This window comes from Canis lupus, chromosome 17, assembly GCF_003254725.2.
Source record: "Canis lupus dingo isolate Sandy chromosome 17, ASM325472v2, whole genome shotgun sequence".
NCBI lineage: Eukaryota > Metazoa > Chordata > Mammalia > Carnivora > Canidae > Canis > Canis lupus.
Genome location: NC_064259.1, coordinates 30,253,838 through 30,273,286, shown reverse-complemented (window position 1 = coordinate 30,273,286; position 19,449 = coordinate 30,253,838). Strand labels below are relative to the sequence as shown.

The following is a 19,449-nucleotide window of genomic DNA, read 5'->3' as shown; positions in this document are numbered from 1 at the left end:
AAGGAACTACTGATACATTGATAAAATGAATGAATCTCAAAACATGTTGAACAAAGGAAGCTGATATACACAAAGTACAAGCTCTATGATTCCATTTATATAAAATTTCAGAATAGGCTAAACTAATCTATAGTGACAGAAAGCAGATCAGTGGTTGCCTGGGGCGGGGAGTGAGGGAAATTGACAGTAAAGGGGCAAAGATAACTCTTAAGGGTGATGGAAATGTTCTATATCTTAAAATGGTGGTGGTTACTCAAGTATATAAATTTGTCAAACTACAATGATCTGTAGACTTCAAATGGGTGCATTTTATTGTATATAAACTATACCTTAATATATTCAAAGATTCTGAAATAATTAGTCTGGGTTGTGGCCTGGACTGGCCTTTTTTAAAGCTCTCCAGATGATTCTTGTGTATAGCCAAATTTGAGAACCACTGCCTGAGGGAATCATGCCAGAATTTTGGATGAGGTGGAAAGCATGCTATAGTTTGAGAAAATTCCCACAGAGGATTCATAGATGACTCTTGGCCAAAAACCACCTCCCTAGTGGCTGTGATGCTGTGGAGGATCAGATTTCATCAGTTGGAGGAGCTATATAATAACAGCAGCTAACATTTATTTTTAGTTAGAGTACTTAATGTGCTAGACCCTGAGCTAAGAAAATTTTATGTATTAATTTATTTATCTTCACAAAAACCATATAAAGTAGGTATTATTATGTCTGCTTTATCGATGAAGAATTTAAGACTAGGAGAAATAAAGAAACATGGCCAGGTCATACAGATAGGAAAAGGTTCAGGTCTCAGACTGTCTGATTTCTAAAGCCAGTGCTCCAGATCTCTACAAAACGGAGCTGGATGGTCTGGGGACACATTCCTGGCCCCTGTGAACCCTCTTTGGAGGGACTGAGTTGGGGACAGGAGTCCTACAGTCTGGGTTCCAAAAACATGACCTCCTGCTGGGACCACAGGTTTCAGACTCCCCTTGGGTGTGGGATACAAGTTTCTTTCTCACCTTCCACCTCCCAGTTTTCTTACATCCTTTCAGCCTTTACCCTTAGCACTCTGGACTCCTCAGCACCCTCAGCTGTGGCAGCTGATGCAGGAAGAAGCTTTCCTGATGCCTTCTCACTCCTTAGCAAACACCGTGAAGCACATTTTCAGATGGAATCTAAGTCATGACTGAATTGTCAGGTCCCCAAGATGGTTTGCCACGGTGTTGACAATTTCATGGAGTTAAAATTCTTACTAGGTGTGGAGTACTAAGCAATTTCCTTGCGTTTACTTATTTAATCTTCACAACACACTATATGACTCAGGTACTGTTATCTCCATATTATTGATTAAATTGAGAGGGGGCTAAGAAACTTGTTCAATGAACTGGAAAGGGGCAGAACTGAGATTTAACCAGGTGGTCTGGTTCTAGAGGTTGTAATCCTTACCTCTACATTATTGGGCCTTTGATCATTTTTTATTTATCTGGGTAGTATTTCAGGTACACTAGCAACTTAAGAATTTCTGTGCAATGTCCTAAAAACCTGAGCCCCTGCTTATAACTTTATAATATGAATAAATGAGTTTCAAGTCCAAATGATATTTTTCCTAATTAGCTTAGCGTCTTCTATTGAACTATTTATCTTAAATATACCATGATCTTAAATTCTTATAAAATGTAAAATAAAAGAACAAATTCTCAGGGGTAGGAAAAAAGGTGAAGAAATTGGAATGATATAATCTTAGACTACATTCATATCTTTGGTCTGCCACTGTGTAACACTAAAAAAATTAAGTTCCTGAGGTACTGATTTCCTTTTATAAAACAAAAAAGATCACGTTAAATAAAAACTAAGACATGTCTACCCCTTGTGCTTTTATACCCTGCATTCTTTTCCATTGGGCTCGTACTTGATCTCAGAACACTTATTTTTACCACAGAGCACTGGAGGTAGGCACGAACCATTCACTCAGTAATGGAAAGTATAAATGAAACCTATTTGCGATCTGAGAATACATATTCTTTAAATTCCCTTTCAGTTCTATAAGATCAATCCCTAACATACAACAGAAAAATATGAGCATGTACAGTATGTTGGATAACACAGTCTAGAGCCTGATTTTGTCTGTCTGTTGTTACAAATCTGAAATAGGTAGATCAGGAAAGAAAAAAACATCTTAGGGTCTATAAGATTCTATAATTGCTTCCTGAGAAAGACACAGGGATTAGCCCATGAGGAAGCTGATTATGTGCACACACACATGTAACTCTTCAGAGTTTTATTAGCATAGCAATTATACATTTTAAGATAGGAATGAAAATACTGGTTTTGTCTGATTCTCCAAGAATATTCCATAAGACTATCTGCAACTTATGTGATGGCTTTTAAAATAATAACTCTTCCTTCTGGCACCTTTTAGTTCTTCAAGATTTTTTTAAAAAGATTTTACTTATTTATTCATGAGAAGGCAGAGACATAGGCAGAGGGAGAGCAGGCTCCCTGCAGGGAGCCCAGTGTGGGACTGGATCCCGGAACTCCGGGATTACACCTTGGTGAGCGGAAGGCAGACGCTCAACTGCTGAGCCACCCAGGTGTCCCTAGTTCTTCAAGATTAAACTGGCTCTCTAGTAGGCTAATTAGTAGTATTTGGGAACAAGTCTAATAATCACAAATGCTTTTGCGTATACTCACATGACCTGGAGAGCTGCTCTTGGATTTGGTAGTAAGGGCCATGCAGCTAGGACCCAGGGCATAGCTACTGCTCTGGGAAGCAGTTTGGATATGCTAAGACTAGGGTTCAACCACAGCTCCCATTAGAGAGCTATTCACGGAGAGGGGTAGGAGGGACTGGTACAGGCAGCAGCCTGTTTGATACTAAAATAATGGATAGACAAAGTATACCTTAAGGAAATTTTGCAAAGCTTCTTCCACTGTTGAGGATGGTATTTTTCCAAACAGAGTAGCAGCCATTTTTTTCTCAATCCAGCTCAGTTTGGAGACCTGCAAACACAGAGGCAACATCATTCTTAGGAATTTGTGTACATTTTGAATAAATAATCTCTCCTCAGTTAGATGTTTGATGTATGTACGTATATGTATATATATAAATATCCTTAAATAACATATATGATAGAGATCACCTTTATGGCATTAATATTCTACCTTTTTTTTTTTTTATAGTTCTAACAAAATATGAGCTCTAAAAGCACTGGTTACCAAACCAATTTGAAACACTCATGATAAGATTTGTGTTCAATCAGAGAAAGGGATGGGAAATAAAGCTGATCCTGTTTATTCAAGTGATTCAAGATTCTGGGATAACCACCCAGTATTTCTTTGCACAAAATGTAGGAGCTACTAGACCCCATCTTTGTTCCTTCCTGATTACTCTGTGTTATCAACCTGACCCAGAACACAGCATCTCAGAAATGTACATAGAACAAGGATCCTCAACCCAGAAGGAGTATAGAGTGAGGGCCCAGTATACATATTTACAATCCAGAAGAAAATTTTTTTAACCAATAACCACCAAAATTAAATTTCATATTATCATTTATTTTTTGCTTCCTTCCCCTCCCCCATTTTAATTCCAGTATAATTAACATACAGAGTTATATTTGTTTCAGGGATACAGTATAGTGCTTCAACAATTCCATATATTACTCAGTGCTCTACAAGATAAGTGGACTCATAATCCCCTTCATCTATCCCCTTAATCCCCCACCCACCTCACCTCTGATAACCATCTGTTTGTTCTCTATAGATAAGATTCTGTTTTTTGGGTTGTCTCTTTTTTAGTTCTCTTGTTCATTTATTTTGTTTTCTAAATTCCACATATGAGTGAAATCATATGGTATCTGCCTTTCTCTGACTGACTTATTTCACCTAGCACTATAGTCTAGATCCATTCATGTTGCTGCAAATGGCACGATTTCATTTTTTATGGCTGAATAATATTCCATTGTATGGTATAATATACCACTTCTTCTTTATCTATTCATTTATTGATGGACACTTTGGTTGCTTTCATAATTTGGCTATTGAAAATAATGCTAAAATAAACAATGGGGCACATGTATCCCTTTGAATTAAAGTTTCTGTATTCCTTGGGTACTCAGCAGTGTGATTACTGGATCATAGGGTGATTCTATTTTTTAATTTTTTGAGGAACCTCCACATTATCTTCCACAGTGTCTGCACTAATTTGCATTCCAACCAATAGTGTATGAGGGTACCTATTTTTCTACATCCTCACCAACACTTGTTATTTTTTGTGTTTTTGATGTTAGCCATTCTGATAGAATATCAGAAGTGATATTTCAATGTGGTTTTGATTTGTGTTTCCCTGGTGATGCTGAGCATCTTTTCAAATGTATCTGTTGGTCCTGTGTACTTCTTCTTTGGAAGAAGATTTTCTCTTTATGCATTCTGTCCATTTTTAAACTGGATTATTTGTTTTTGAGTGTTGAGTTGTATCAGTTCTTTATGTTTTTTGGGCACTACTGATATGTCATTTGCAAATATCTTCCCCATTCAGGAGATTGTTTTTTAGTTTTGTTGGCTGTTTCCATTGCTGTGCACTTTTTATTTTAATGTATATACAATAGTTTATTTTTGCTTCTGTTTCCTTTGCCTCAGGAGATATATCTAGAAAGATGTTGTTATGGCCAATGTCAGAGAAATTACTGTCTGTACTCCCTTCTGGAATTTTTATGGTTTCAGGCCTCACATTTAGGTCTTTAGTCCATTTTGAGGGTTTTGTTTTGTTTTGTTTTTTGGTGTATGATGTAAGAATGTGGTCCAGTTTCATTCTTCTGCACTTAACTGTCCAGTTTTCCCAACACTGTTTGTTGAAGAGACTTTTTCCCATTGCAAATTCTTCTCTCCTTTGTCAAAGATTAATTAACTATGCAATTGTGGGTTTACTTCTGGGATTTCTATTCTATTGATCTGTGTCTATTTTTGTGCCAGTATCATACTGTTTTGATCACTACAGCTTTGTAATATAACTTGAAACCTGGAATTGTGATACTGCCAGTTTTGTTTTTATTTTTCAAGAATGCTTTGGCTACTCAGGTGGTTCTATACAAATTTTATGATTGTTTATTCTAGTTCTGTGAAAAATGCTATTGGTATTTTGATAGAAATTGAATTAAGTCTATAGAATGCTTTAAGTAGTATAGACAGTTTGACAATATTTGTTCTTTCAATCCATAAGCATGGAATGTCTTCTCATTTCTTTGGGTCATCTTTAATTTCTTTCATCAACTTTTTATAGTTTTCAGAGTACAGGTCTTTTACCACTTTGGTTAAGTTTATTCCTAGATATTTTATTATTTTTGTAATTATAAATGGGATTGTTTTCTTACTTTCTCTCTCTTCTTTTTAGAGATACAATGGATTTTAGAAATGCAACAGGATTTTGTATCCTGTGACCTTACTGAATTCATTCATCAGTTCTAGTAATTTTTTGGCAGAGTCCTTAGAGTTTTCTGTATATAACATCATCTCATCTGTGAATAGTGAAAGTTTTGCTTCTTCCTTACCAATTTGGAAGCCTTTTATTTCCTTCTCTCGTCTGACTGCTGTGGCTAGGACTTCCAGTTGAATAAAAGTAATGACAGTGGACATCCTTGTCCTGTTCTTGATCTTAGGGGAAAAATCTCTCAGTTTTTCACCACTGAGTATAACATTAGCTGTGGATTTTTCATATAAGGCCTTTGTTATGTTGATGTATGTTCTCTCTAAACTAACTTTGTTGAGGGTTTTATCAAGAATGGATATGGTGCCTGCTTCGGCAGCACATATACTAAAACTGGAATGATACAGAGAAGGTAAGCAAGCCCCCTGCGCAAGGATGACATGCAAATTCGTGAAGTGTTCATACTTTTATATATAAAAAAAGAATGTATATGTACTCTTTCAAATGCTTTTACTGGATCTATTGAGTTGATAATATGGTTTTTATCTTTTCTCTTAATAACAGGATGTACCACGCTGATTGATTTGCAAATACTGAACCAACCTTGCATTCCAGGAATAAATCCCATTGATCATGGTCAAAGATTTTTTGAATGTATTGTTGGATTTGTTTTGCTAATATTTTGTCAAGGATTTTTGCATCTATGTTCATCAGAGATACTAGTCTGTAGCTCTTTTTTATTGTCTTGTCTATAACTGGTTTTGGAATCAGGATAATGCTGACCTATTAGAATGAATTTGGAAGTTTTCCTTCCTATTTTACTTTTTAGAAAAGTTTGAGAAGAATAGGTATTAACTCTTCTTTAAATATATGGTGGAGGGGATCCCTGGGTGGCTCAGCAGTTTGGCGCCTGCCTTCGGCCCAGGGCGTGGTCCTGGAGTCCCAGGATCGAGTTCCGCGTTGGGCTCCCTCCACGGAGCCTGCTTCTCCCTCTGCCTGTGTCTCTGCCTCTCTCTCCCTTTCTCTGTGTATCTCATGAATAAATAAATAAAATCTTTTTAAAAATATATGATGGAATTCACCTGTGAATACATCTAAACTTTTTTTTGTTAGAAGTTTCTGGATTACTGATTCAATTTCATTGCTGGTAATTGGTCTGTCCAAATTTTCTATTTTTTCTTTTTTCAGTTTGGGTAGTTTATATGTTTCTAGGCATTTATCCATCTCTTCTAAATTGTCCAGTTTGTTGGCATATACTTTTTTATAATATTCTCTTATAATCCTTTGTATTTCTGTGGTGTCAGTTGTTATTTCTCCTCTTTTGTTTCTGATTTTGTTTATTTGAGTCCTCTTTTTTTTTTTTTTTGATGAGTTTGAGGTTTATCAATTTTATTGATCTGTTCAAAGAACCATTTCTGGTTTCACTGATCTGTTCTATTTTTTTCTTTTTTTTTAGTTTAGTTTTTATATCATTTATTTCTGCTCTAATCTCTATTATTTCTTTCCTTCTCCTGGATGTGGGTTTTGTTTGTTCTTCTTTTTCTAGTTCTTTAGGTGTAATATTAAGTTGTTTGAGATTTTTCTTGCTCCTTGAGGTAGGCCTCAGTCGCTATATACTTCCCTCTTAGAATCACTTTTGCTGCATCTCAAAGATTTTGGATCATTGTGTTTTCATTTTCACTTGTTCCTGTGTATTTTTTTTATTTCTTCTTTGATTTCTTGGTTGATCCATTCATTGTTTAGTAGCATGTTATTTAACCTCCATGTAGTTGTGGTCTTTCCAGATTTCATTTTTTAAGAAAGAAATCTAAACAAATATAATGTACATCCAAGCCCCAGACTCATGTGATGTTGGGTCAATGGTTTTTAAGCCTGAGGATTTTCCTACCTTAATGAAGATTCATATTCTTAATATTTAAAACTGGCATAATAAAAATTGCTTACAGAGCTGTTTCAAGGGTTAAAGGACATAAGAAATAAAAAGTATAAACTGCACATTTGTTACATAGCAGGTGTTTAGTAAAAAAGTTTCCTTCTCCATTCCTAATCCTCAAACCTCAATTAAAAACTTCCTCTTTTGCTTATGCTAATTTTCGCATTCAGAAATAGCATTTCTCTTCAGCATAATTTTTTCATGCATCTCTTAAGATAGATTTTCACATTCTGTTAATTTTCTATAAACTAACATCATTTAAGACACCAGATTTTACACTTGCCAGCTGCCTTGATTTATTTCTATAGGTTTCGTGTGCCTTTCTAAATTCAGTTCTTTGAAGACAAGAACAGTGGGCATGTAATTTATGCTCAGTATACTCTGATAAATGAAAAAGTCCTCTCACAAAACAAACAGTAATGTGCCAATATAGGACACATGCAAGTAGATGATTGGTCACCACCTGAGAGCACGAAGGAGACAAGTGATTGCTGCAAGGGGAAATAGAGAGATGGTAAAGGGAAAAAATTATATACTGTATGTAACACAATACAGAAAACACAGTAACACAGTACAGAAAGAAATCAATCATAAACTCATAAAATATGTATGGATTTTACCATTTTCCTTATAGTAGGCACTAAGTAAAACACTTAAAGAATAAGGCACTGAAAATATATCACATAATCATAGTGTATTTAAATAAGACTTATAGATAAAAATACTCAACTCACAGTATAACAGTATCTTCCTTTGAGGTAATACAAAAAGGGTTCTTCAGGTAAAAATTGGATTGCTTTATCTAGATGTTCCTGAAAGAAAATTCAAAATAAATATCATCTCTCAGATTTCAAGCAGTGTTGAATGGAAGTGTGCCTAGTAAGTTCAAGGGGCTTTACGTGTTGTTTGGTCCTCCTCCTCAATCCCTATCATTAATACAAGTAAGTCTTACCAGTAATTCAATTATCAAAAATGATTGCTCACAAATAGAACCAGACTTTGACTATGATTTAATTAAGCTATGGATAATTTAAAGCCAAATGTGTCTATGAAAATAGAAAATATCTGGCTGACATTTTTGTCTGCCCATGCCTTGCCTAGCTAATACTTATTAGTAATGGAAGCATGCTTGCAAATATCAAATGATTAGGATATAATGGAGGAAAGAATAGCAGAACTAGGTGGTGGAGGAATCTACTCCCCTGACATTATTAAATGGTTTTAGAGAGCTGGAAAACAGATTCTGACCATTTATATTGAGTTATCAAAGCTAAAGGCACATTATAAATGATGTACACATACATTACTTATTTTATTCACTTATCATGTTAAGTTTAAGCCTTAGATTGGATTCTATTCCTTCCACCAAATCAATATGCAAGAAATGTTAACTAATTAGTCCTAGTCATGTTTATGATGTTGGTGAGCTAATGACCAAAAGACTAATCCCCCATCTTTGAAAAAGTAATACTCATCTACTATGTGACTTCTTTCAAGATCCAGAATAATTATCTTCAATCTCCCAAATAGTTTTATTCTTTTTGCACAGTACTATGTAAAGACTGTCACTTCATTTAAATAAAAAAGATAAATTCCTTGAGATTAAATTGTTGAATAACTTGATTTATATCTTTAAGGGGAACATACAGCTATATTAAAATATTTTTAATTTTAAGGAATACCTTGAAGCGATGTCCATAGTTGATTTTGTTTTGTAAGCCCTCAAACTCAGATACATAGCCACACAAAACTGCATACCTGAAAAGGATAAAGACAGTGGATAGTCTATGAACTTCTAATCAAATACCACCAAATGTAACATTAAAAAAAATATCTCTAAATCATTCATTAACACTTGACAGAAGTATTCATATAGAGGCAAGGGCCCTAAAAATAAAAAATACCTGACACTACATGAGGCCAGTTTCCTCATCTGTAACTGGGGATACTGACACCATCCATCTCACATGTATGCTGTAAGGGCAAAACACTTCAAACACACAAAATTGCTTAGAGTACTACCTGGCACAGAGTGAATTCCAAGAAATATGAGCTGCTGCTAACACCAATATTGACATCAACGTCACAAAGAGGCTCTCTGAAAAAGCCTAGTCACACAAGTAATAAATTGAAAAATATATTGCATCATCATATCCCTATTCCTCCTTAATAAAAATAAAAATTTCACAGCCTCCCTTAACGTCATCTGAAAACAAAAATAAATATCATGACTAAAACAAAGTCAAAGGTGACTTCAGAACACACTTTTCTGAAAAATTCCCTTCAATTCCTTTAATCCTGCCTTGTTAGCACTGCATACTAGAACAGGGCATCCCATGAACTGTTTACTTTTTTTTTTTCCCACTGAGAATACTAAAAGTTACATTAATAATTCTTTGACATACATTCTGTGCAATATTTGTTCAGCAATTTGCTCACTCCAAAATCGGGGGATATGTTATTTTTATATCCAGAATGTTTCTGTCTGTGCCAAGTCTCCAGAGTATTTCAGAGTGTTTCTGTCTGAGGCAAAATATTCATTTACCTAAATATTTTAAGAGTAAGTATTAATTATTACTTTCATTGTCATAGCTGAAATGGAAGATGTAATTTTGGGTATTTATCTCATCATTTCTGTGGATAAGCATAACTTTCAAGTACAAAAATGAAGTGAACGATTTTATTTAGAACAGTAAGACCATTCCTGAACACAAAAGATCACATAATTCACACAACTTAGGACAACCAATAAAACAGTCAGTTTTCAGTGCTGACTTGTGTGACCTCTGAATTTTCAGTTTCTATATAATCAACCAAATCTGCTACAGTAGAAACAAGAGTGAAGACCAAATCAACCTATCAAAAGTGGTCTGAGAACATAACTAGAGTAGGAGATATCACAAATTCTATGATCAGACTACTTTACACACACATCTCTACACCCATCAGAGATTGAGCATGTAGGAAAGGATTACGGGAAAAACACTTGTGAATTCCCTTGTAGAAATGCTATGGTCACCATGTTCTCTTGACATGCTGTCATTTTGTTCCATCATTCCTCCTAGGGAGTTCCAGAAAATAGAACAAAATTCCATACAACTACATCCCCACATTCCCCCATTTCTGTTATGGGCATTATCATTTTCTGACTTATTCAGACTTAAAGCCTTAGGTCATCTTTTTTTTTTTAATAAGCTTTTATTTTAAAATAGCTTGAGATTTATAGAATAGTTGCAAAGATGGCACAGATGGTTCCTACATACGCATATTCAGTTTTCTCTACTGTTTTCACCTTACATTACTAGAGTACATTTATCACAAGTGTACTGATACTATCAAACAATACTGATACCTAATTTTTACAATGTACCAATATTAATATATTATTAACTAAACTCCATGCTTTATTCAAATTTTCATCTATTTTTCCCTAACTTAAATTTTGATGCTTTTCTCTCTATCCCTCCTTCCACATTTATCCCTATTAAATCACACATGTGAAGATCTTTGGAATTACTATTGTCATTTTTTTTTTTTTTTTAGTAAGAGATCAGTTTATGGTTAACGGTATGGGACAGACCGGGAAGATACCAGGGCCCATAGTAATGAGCTTCCCAGGAATAGACTGACAGACTTACAAGTAAACAGAGGGGCAGGGAAACAAAGCCAAATGGCTGAGAGACCCAGGCCCAGCCTCGGTGGCTGTACCTGGGCCCTAGTTCCAGTTCTGCCCTGGGAACCTGGGGGATGAGCAGGACCTACAGGTGCCTCAGTTCTTGTAAGGCTCCCATCTCCTCACTCCCTCCTGTCCCCTACCAGCAGGCTGGGACTTCTCACATGTGGTGTATTTCCAGGGCTAGGGAATGGCTGGTCTGGGAGTGGGAAGGCAGAGGCCTGGGTAGTACGGGGTTAGCAGCAGCACTGGGGGGAATCTGGTCAGGCACCAGGTCATACACTCTGTTCCTCCTAATTTTATGTTACTTGCAACTTTCATAAACATATGTGTTATATCTTTACCAACTGACAATTTTACACAACATATCAGTGTTTATAATGAAGACCTGGAGCCCTAGAATCACCTCCAGATTGACAAAGATGTTGCCAACAGTTACTCTGTTGAATAGCTGAGGCTTGAACCCTCCTCTCTATACGGGTAACCCAGAGACTTGCCCACATTTCTACATCTTGTCCACAGGAATGTTAGACATAAACTTACCTTAATGCCTTGTTTAAATCCAGATATACTAGCTCACTTGCCCTATTCTATATGCTGACAAAGAAATAAAAAACAAATCACGCCACATTTTTAGAAAAATTTGTTGGATCTTTTTGAACTTCCTCCTCCAGAGACTTATGGAGCAACCCAAATATTTGTGCTGGAATCAAAAGAAAGGAATCTATGTTTGCCAATCTAGAATGGTGGGATCAATCATCTATTTCCCAAACATTAGCACCAGAACGACTTAGTGCACACCACTAGGTATATACAGTGCTCTCTCAGCACACTCTCTTCAAGCTATTCTGAGTGAGGAAAAAAAAAGGAAAAAAAAACCCTATGACTTATGAATTCCATTATATGAAATATGTACATTTTCCTTGTAAATAATGTCATACAGTTTTATGCTTTTCATAATTTTTTTGAAGTCTGTTTTTGTTTTTTTATGTTTTTTGAGCTAAGATCAAGAGTTGGATGTTTAACTGAGCCACCCAGGCACCACTTGAAGTCTGTTTCTTTAAAGTTTAAAATATAAAAAAATAATAATAATAAAGTTTAAAATATTATTTATCTTCCTACATACCCTAGTTCAAAGTTCACCTAATCAGTTTTTCTCAAAGGATCATCGCTTCTTTTCTGGCAATTAGTTCCACTTATGTCTCTCTGTGTGTGTGTGTGCATGTGTGTGTGTTCTTTTATGCTGTTCATCTTTTAAAACGTAATTTAAAATTTTATTTCATAAACCATCTCAAGTGGATGGGAACGCTAAAGTATGTTATTTCACAATATGGTCTATTAACTCCATCTAGAGGTCATTCTCATCATACATGCTTTGACAAAAATTCTGTGTTTTCTTTGCATTGATATTGAATATATCTTTAATAAATGACCAACACTCCTGTTTCCACAACTACCAAAATAACTCCATTAGTTTATTATTTATACTATGAGAAAGCAGTAGAAAAATAATGTAATAGAAGAATTACTGAGTATCTAAGAATAAAAAACCTGGTTTTTGTTTTTCTATTTATTGTGTGACTCTTGCTTACTATTCAGCATGACTCCCCCACCCTCACCACACACACCCTAGGCATACTACCTTGCTCATCCTTATCTATAAAATGGAAACAGGTTGTTCTGTGAATCATGTGCTGCAAGGCATATGGATATAATTTGTGAACAGTAGAGCTCAACAAATATGTAAGACATTATTTGTAATTAAGGTCAGGCCTATTCAGCTAACAAACTGCAAATCCACAGTGACTTTACTCTTTTGATTCTGGAAGTATTTGAGGCTGAGTATAACAAAAACAACAGAATTTGTAGCAAACATTTTCAGCTTTGAGGTCAGATAGTCAAGGTTGCAACTATTCAACATCATTGCTAGGCACAAATCCAGGGGAGTGGCTGTGCACCAATAATAAATAAAACTATTTATGAAAATAGGCAGTTGGCCCAGAGCCATAGATTGTCATTTATGCTGAATGAATGAGAAAATGTCTTAAATACTGAAAAAGACTTTTTGATGATATTTTCTTACAATTAATTATGGAATCAGTTAACCTAAATTTTAACCATGGCTCCTCTAGTCAGTTTTAATTTCTCTTTTTTCATTATGCGAAACTTCTACTATTTAAATGAATGAGAACTCTTGTATTTATTACATATAATACATTCTAAGAACAAAGATAATATTGCCATTTGGATTTATTAAATTTTATCAACTGATTAATTTTAATATTCTTTAAATTAAAAACTGATACTGAATAAGAAATCATGTGTAACACAACTAATCATTACTCTGTGTGTGTGTGGGTATGTATGGGTGTGTGTGGGGGTGTGTGGGTGTCCATAAGATTTAAACTTGGAGTTAAATAACATAGTTATAAACAAGGCAAATCCATTCAAAACAAAAAGTGAAAGAAGATAAAAGAAAAGTAGCCAGATTAGTGCAGGCCAACTGGGTTACCTACTAGGGCAGAGTTACATATACTTTCTTCTTAAAAAATGGATTTTAAGGTACTTGTGAAGCCTCCAAAGAAGACTTAACATTGTTCCTCTATGAAAATTTGAAGTTTACACAGACAAATGCCCCCAGATTGAGGATTAAAATCAATTGTACGTTTTAAATGTGATTCTTCATGGATGCAGATGTATGTATGGGAGAAGGAAGAGAGCGACAGAGGAAGAGCAATGCAGCGGGAGGGTGAGGAGGAGCAGCTCAGAGTTAAAAGTAGGGCTTGGGAATTTATTCTGCATGTAAATCTGACCAACCAGCTCCCAAACACCTCCAATATCAAAGGAGATGAGGAGTGTGTGGTTTGATCAGTACAAATTCATCGCAGTTACAACTAAAAGTAGTACAACAGAAGTACCTGAATGCATACATATATTAATTTATTAATACTAATGTGCAAAGTAGATGAGAAGGTATATTTGGCTGTAGAAATAACAGCCAAGACTGTTACATACTGGGAAAATGATCTTAAAGATATGTACTAGGATGTTAACTACAAAACTACCTTTCTCCTAAAGTTGTGGTAGAAGCACCAAGGGCATAGAAGAATACTCTATTAGGTGCTCCAATTCCTAAAGCAAGATGCTCTTGCATGCTCTTGTATGATATGCTAAGGAAATGATCCACAGGTCTTGCCAGGCTATTAGCCCTTTACCCTTCTCCAGGCTACAGAAGAAGAAGGTAAAGAAGGATTCCTGTAGATAAAATTGTTAGGGGACTGTGGGTTCCACCTCCCACCTTCTCAGGGGAGGGGGCAGAAGGAAGGCTTGCGCCTCATCTTAAGCCAAAACGAGGGCAGATCAAAAGATCTGTTTTTATTTTGGCTTGTGTCCCTTAGGGGACAGAAAATAGGTTACTTGACTCGTAAGCAGAAAAGCTTTCAGATAAGAGTGTGAGTGGAGCTCCCCCTGCTGGTGGTACAGTAAAGAAACTGGTCTGCTTTGGGAAAATTGGTTTGCATTTCAGAGTCAGCTGGTGGAATGAAAATGAATTTCCTGTGGGGCAAATGTGGACCAGCAGAATGGGAGCCATTCTGAGAGAGACTGTGCCTAAAAGTGCTTCAGAAGAATAACAAGAATCCTGAGAAGGGGTGGATTTCCAGAAACCTAGGTCTGAGAGAAGGGTCATAAATTAACTTATCATTATCTTCCTAGCACCTAACGTACCTGTATTGCTGTAAGGAACTAAAAGATGTTGTAAAAACGCAGCCACAGGATGTTAATTTAAAATGATATATTTCTTTTTATTTGTGTTTTATAATTCTAAACATAAAAAGGATCCAAAACAAAACATATTCAAGAATAAATTTGTTTCCCCAAGGATCTTCACCTACCAAATGAATTCCCTTTGTTTGAGCTTTCTTATATTCTATTATATTTCTTATATTAAAAATGGCTTCTCTTTGACCTATAGAATTTGTACACATGGACTCATTAAGGTATAAGAAATGAGTGACGTGCTTTTATTCTTTGAAGCATTCTTCCTATATTTCATTTAGAAACAGGACATCACTTCAGTATGTTTTCAAACAAGAAGTTAAATTATATTTAATTAGAATTTAACATGTTCAAAGGCACTGCGCTTGCTAGATTCACTTATGAAATCTTCAATGAAAGTTTACTTTGGATATATTTAGAATATGCATACTGCAAAACACATGAGAATAAGAATAGTTACTGTGCTATCTATTAAATATACTTTTCAGTGAACGTGACAGGTTAAATGGGTCAATAATATCTTAAAAATCAATTGTAACTTAGGTTGAGGCCTATGAGAATTTAAAAGACTGGATAAGTTCTTTGTACTTACCACAAGTGACAATGTCCATTCGTGGGTGCTCTAGTAATAGCTCTTTCTCCTAATGTCTTTCCTGAAAAGACAAATGTACTTATGTTTAGTACTTTCATGTGAGTTGGTGGGGGAGGAGGTGGATTATTGAATTAAGTCAGTGGCTCCCAAAATATGGTCCCAAGACCAGAAGCATCATCTGGGAACTTGTTAGAAAAGCAAATTTTGGGCTCCAAGGGAGACTCATTCCATAACAAGGTTTGGTCTCGGCAATCTGTTTTAACTAGCCTCTAGAGATTCTGCTGTATGCTCAAGTTTTAAGCTCACTGGACTAAGTGATGTAACCAAGTGCAAGAAAAGTCATTCAGTCATTATTTAAAAGTATTAATTTAAGAGATTGTTTTGTAATTAACCCAACCAACATCTACTGCGTGCTTTGTACGTGCCATATAACCTCTGGGAATAAAAAGTCAAATTAAGACACAGTTTTTGACTTCCAACGTTCACGTTTTAGTAGAAAGTAGGTATATAAGCAAATAAAACACATGCAAAAATTAAAAGCAAGATGAAAAAAGAGAAAGCATGGCAGAGAAGAGAGTGACTAACTCAATCTAAAGGGAAGGCTTCCCAGAGAAGTGCTTACCTAATCATGCACTATTAATAATGAACAGGCTCTGTACATAAATAATCTTCCCAAATCATTTCACTTAGTTTTAGGATAACTTTCATAATGTCATAATTACTTTGGATAGAGGTTTGTCTATTTTCCTGAAAAGTCAAAATTCTTGCAACAAAACTGAACATTCTGAAAATCCTTCTCAAAAAGGGGCTGCTTTGTTTTATGCTATCTCCTTTTACCTTGTTCCATTTTTCTGTTGTTGCCTTGAAGAGAACATCCAGTGATCTGCAAAAATGTTCTTCTAAATAAGTGGTTGAGACAATCTTTATAAATAAAGATCTTTTATTCTAAACCATATTATTTGTTAATTTGTTAAGGTGGTACACTCTGTATTTTATAGCTCTATCCATTAAGAGAACCATTCTGTGTAGAAATCTATCTAAACTGGAAAAAATTAAAAAGTGAAGTGTTTTAATACTGATATTACATTGTAGACATATATTAAAAGGGTATCTTTTAAGTAAATGACTGAAAAACATAGTTTAAAATGTACATTTAAATATTAAAAACATAACCAACATTTTAGCTGCTTTGCCAAAGGAACAAAAATAGCTTTTAGTGCACTACCACAAGCCTAACATAGAGGAGAGTCCACTACCCTGAGAATATAAAAGGAAGCTGGGTAGTATATAGACTGGTTTGGTAGTCTCATTTTTGCAGCTGAAGTCTGAAAGGAAAGCTGTTTTCTGTACAAAATTATACTTTGTGATCTATTTGAGGCACTTGTATTGATTATTTAATTCTGGAAATTATAATAATATTCCTTTAGATATAATATTCATATTTTATTTGGAATACAAATCATGATCAGAGTACTTCAAAAGATGTACTGCACCGCAGCTACAACCCAGCTTGAGGACTCTGAAAGAATTCTGCACTCCCCAGTGATCACATCTGCCCTTAGTATAACAATTTTAAATATGCTATTATGAGGAATAACATTTAGCACTTCGTCCTCCCTCACGCTGAGTTCCAGTGTCCTCTAACACTGGTCTCAGCTCAGTGCACTCTGTCATCACCTTTCCCAAGAACTTATGACCTGAACCCTTAAGTATGATGGGCTGTCTCCATGCAGATCTATCTAGTAAGTTCCTTAGCACAGCATCCTCTTAATCATATTCACCTCCCTCCTCTCTCCCTTCTCTTTCCCTCCACCTCCTCATTTTAACATTGTTCCTGGACACACTAATTTCACATAAATATTTCTTAAATGTACAAAAAATATTTTTAATATATTTTAATATCTGAACAAATGCATTTGAGGCTTTCACTCTTTTTTCTTGATATTTTAAATGTTTCTCTCTTCAAAATATATCATATTCCAATCTATGCTCCATTTTGTCCCTTGATTCCTTCCAGCTCATTTCTTTTTTCATTTTTATCACCTCATACATTAACTCAATCAAACTTCTATTCCATTTAAAAATAGAGATCCCAAGTAATATCACCTATGTGAAACTCTTACTTCCCCAGGAAAGACTCCTGGCCCCTGCCATCACATTCTTTCTGTTATTACTCTTAGCATCCTGCATTCTCTTTTACTCATGGTGGGTTTCCATCCGCTTCTTTAAGTGTATGGTTACTTCTATAATAGTGCTCCCCTCACAGAGCTATCAGTTCATCCAGAGTCTGAGAACGTGTGATTTTGCTATCATTTCTACCTCCTATCACACATAGGAGGAGCCCTGATGCCCGGGGTAGGAGAGGTGCTTATGGGAAATAAAAAGAACTTAATACTGATACTGTGATTTTCTCAGTAGATACGAACATAAGCCAGTTTTTTCTCTTTGTGCAAAAAAAGAGAATCTACAAGTAGAAGGAATATAATTACAAGGAGTTTGAAGATACTACCTTCCTTCTTGGAAATAAAAATGACAGGGAATGAGATTGGAATGAAGTCTGTAGTATCATCATGTTTTGCTGTTTCTTCCTTGTGCTACCTTAGAGAAAGTAAGCTTGGAAAAGGGGAAGTTTGGAATAAAATAAGAATTAAATAAGTTTTGATGTCAGATTACTCTGCTAAAACTCAGAGAAACGGCAGCTAAGGGGATTTTTGCAAGAAAGAGTTTTGATATTAGGTGAGAGTCAAGGTGAGACATATATGCATAAGAGATTTGACGTTCTGGGTGTTTTTCTTTTGTTGTTACTATGGAGAATTTCAAAAATACACAAAAAAGTATAAAGGATAGTATAATGAAATACCATGTACTGTACCCCTTAGTTTAACTGATGATCAACTCAAGGCTAATTTTGTTTTATCAAGATAAATTTAGAAAAAAAAAAGCACTGAAGTCTGAGTAGTTATTTCTCTGCAGCAAATAAAGTTCTACCTTATGGAATCAAGGAGGGTTATTTTTATTTCTTTAAAATATTTTATTATTCATGAGCGACAGAGAGAGAGAAACAGAGACACAGGCAGAGGGAGAAACAGGCTCCATGCAGGGAGCCTAATGTGGGACTCAATCCCAGGACTCCGGGATCATGCCCTGGGCTGAAGGCAGCTGTTCAGCCACTGAGCCACCCAGGCATCCCTCAACCACTGAGCCACCCAGGCATCCCAAGGAGGGTTATTTTAATTCCGCTGAAGACAGCTATCCTCTGCCTCTTATTGCTCCTCATATATTACCTCTTAAATGTTTTGCCTTTCTGTGATTTTATAAACTTTAATATCTGAAATTTGAGTTTTACAGTTGCCTATTCTAATATGCTCAAACATTTTTAAAGAATATATACTTCTGGGGTGCTTGAGTGGCTCAGTTGTTTAAGCATCTGCCTTTGGCTCAGGTCATGGTCCCAGCGTCCTGGGATCAAGCCCTGCTTGGGCTCCCTGCTTAGTGGGGAGTCTGCTCCCTCTCCCTCTGTCTCTGTGTATTCTCTCTCTGTCTCTTCCTCTCAAATAAATAAATAAAATCTTTTTTTAAAGAAAAGAATATATATATATCTTAGTCCTAAAAAAACCTTTCTGTCCTTAGGCTTTGTATATTTTTCAGTACTAGGATATATTAAAATAGATAAAACATATTGGTTTTAGCTAAGATAATTTAAATTTAATTAAAATTCATTAATAGGTTATTATAGATAATGATTGTCATTTGAGGATAATCAATCTTTACAAAATACTTACCAATATTGGCAAAATGTTTCTTTTCTTGTGCATTAGTAGATAGCTCATACATGTCTCCATAAGCACGAGTTAATCGCCAAGTAAACTCTATTTCATCTCTAAACTGAAAAGAAAAGATAGAACTGTATATTAGATTAACTCAGTAACTTGGCCAGGCTATATGAATGTTTTGCAGTACAACTTCTAAAAAATTTAGGCTGGTGAACTGGAATTTATAGATGACTGAATCTACTCATGTGCATATAACATTTTAAATTCAAATATTCATGACTA

General features: G+C 35.4%; 1 protein-coding gene and 1 non-coding gene across 8 annotated transcripts in view; one reads left to right on the top strand and one right to left on the bottom strand.

Moving 5' to 3' along the window:
- Positions 1 to 19,449, bottom strand: part of RMDN2 (regulator of microtubule dynamics 2) — a 67,766-nt gene that overhangs the window by 10,964 nt on the left and 37,353 nt on the right. For all 7 annotated transcript variants that reach the window (XM_025454153.3, XM_049095674.1, XM_035700743.2 and 4 more), the window contains exons 4-8: positions 19,177 to 19,279; positions 15,395 to 15,455; positions 9,035 to 9,110; positions 8,087 to 8,164; positions 2,899 to 2,997 (exon numbers count right to left, since the gene is read on the bottom strand). In XM_025454153.3, the coding sequence (XP_025309938.2) occupies positions 2,899 to 2,997; positions 8,087 to 8,164; positions 9,035 to 9,110; positions 15,395 to 15,455; positions 19,177 to 19,279 (417 nt within the window). The remainder of the gene's footprint in view (positions 1 to 2,898; positions 2,998 to 8,086; positions 8,165 to 9,034; positions 9,111 to 15,394; positions 15,456 to 19,176; positions 19,280 to 19,449) is intronic.
- On the top strand, positions 5,783 to 5,889 carry LOC112665169 (U6 spliceosomal RNA). The gene has a single exon (XR_003140262.1). It is a non-coding gene; the product is annotated as a U6 spliceosomal RNA (small nuclear RNA).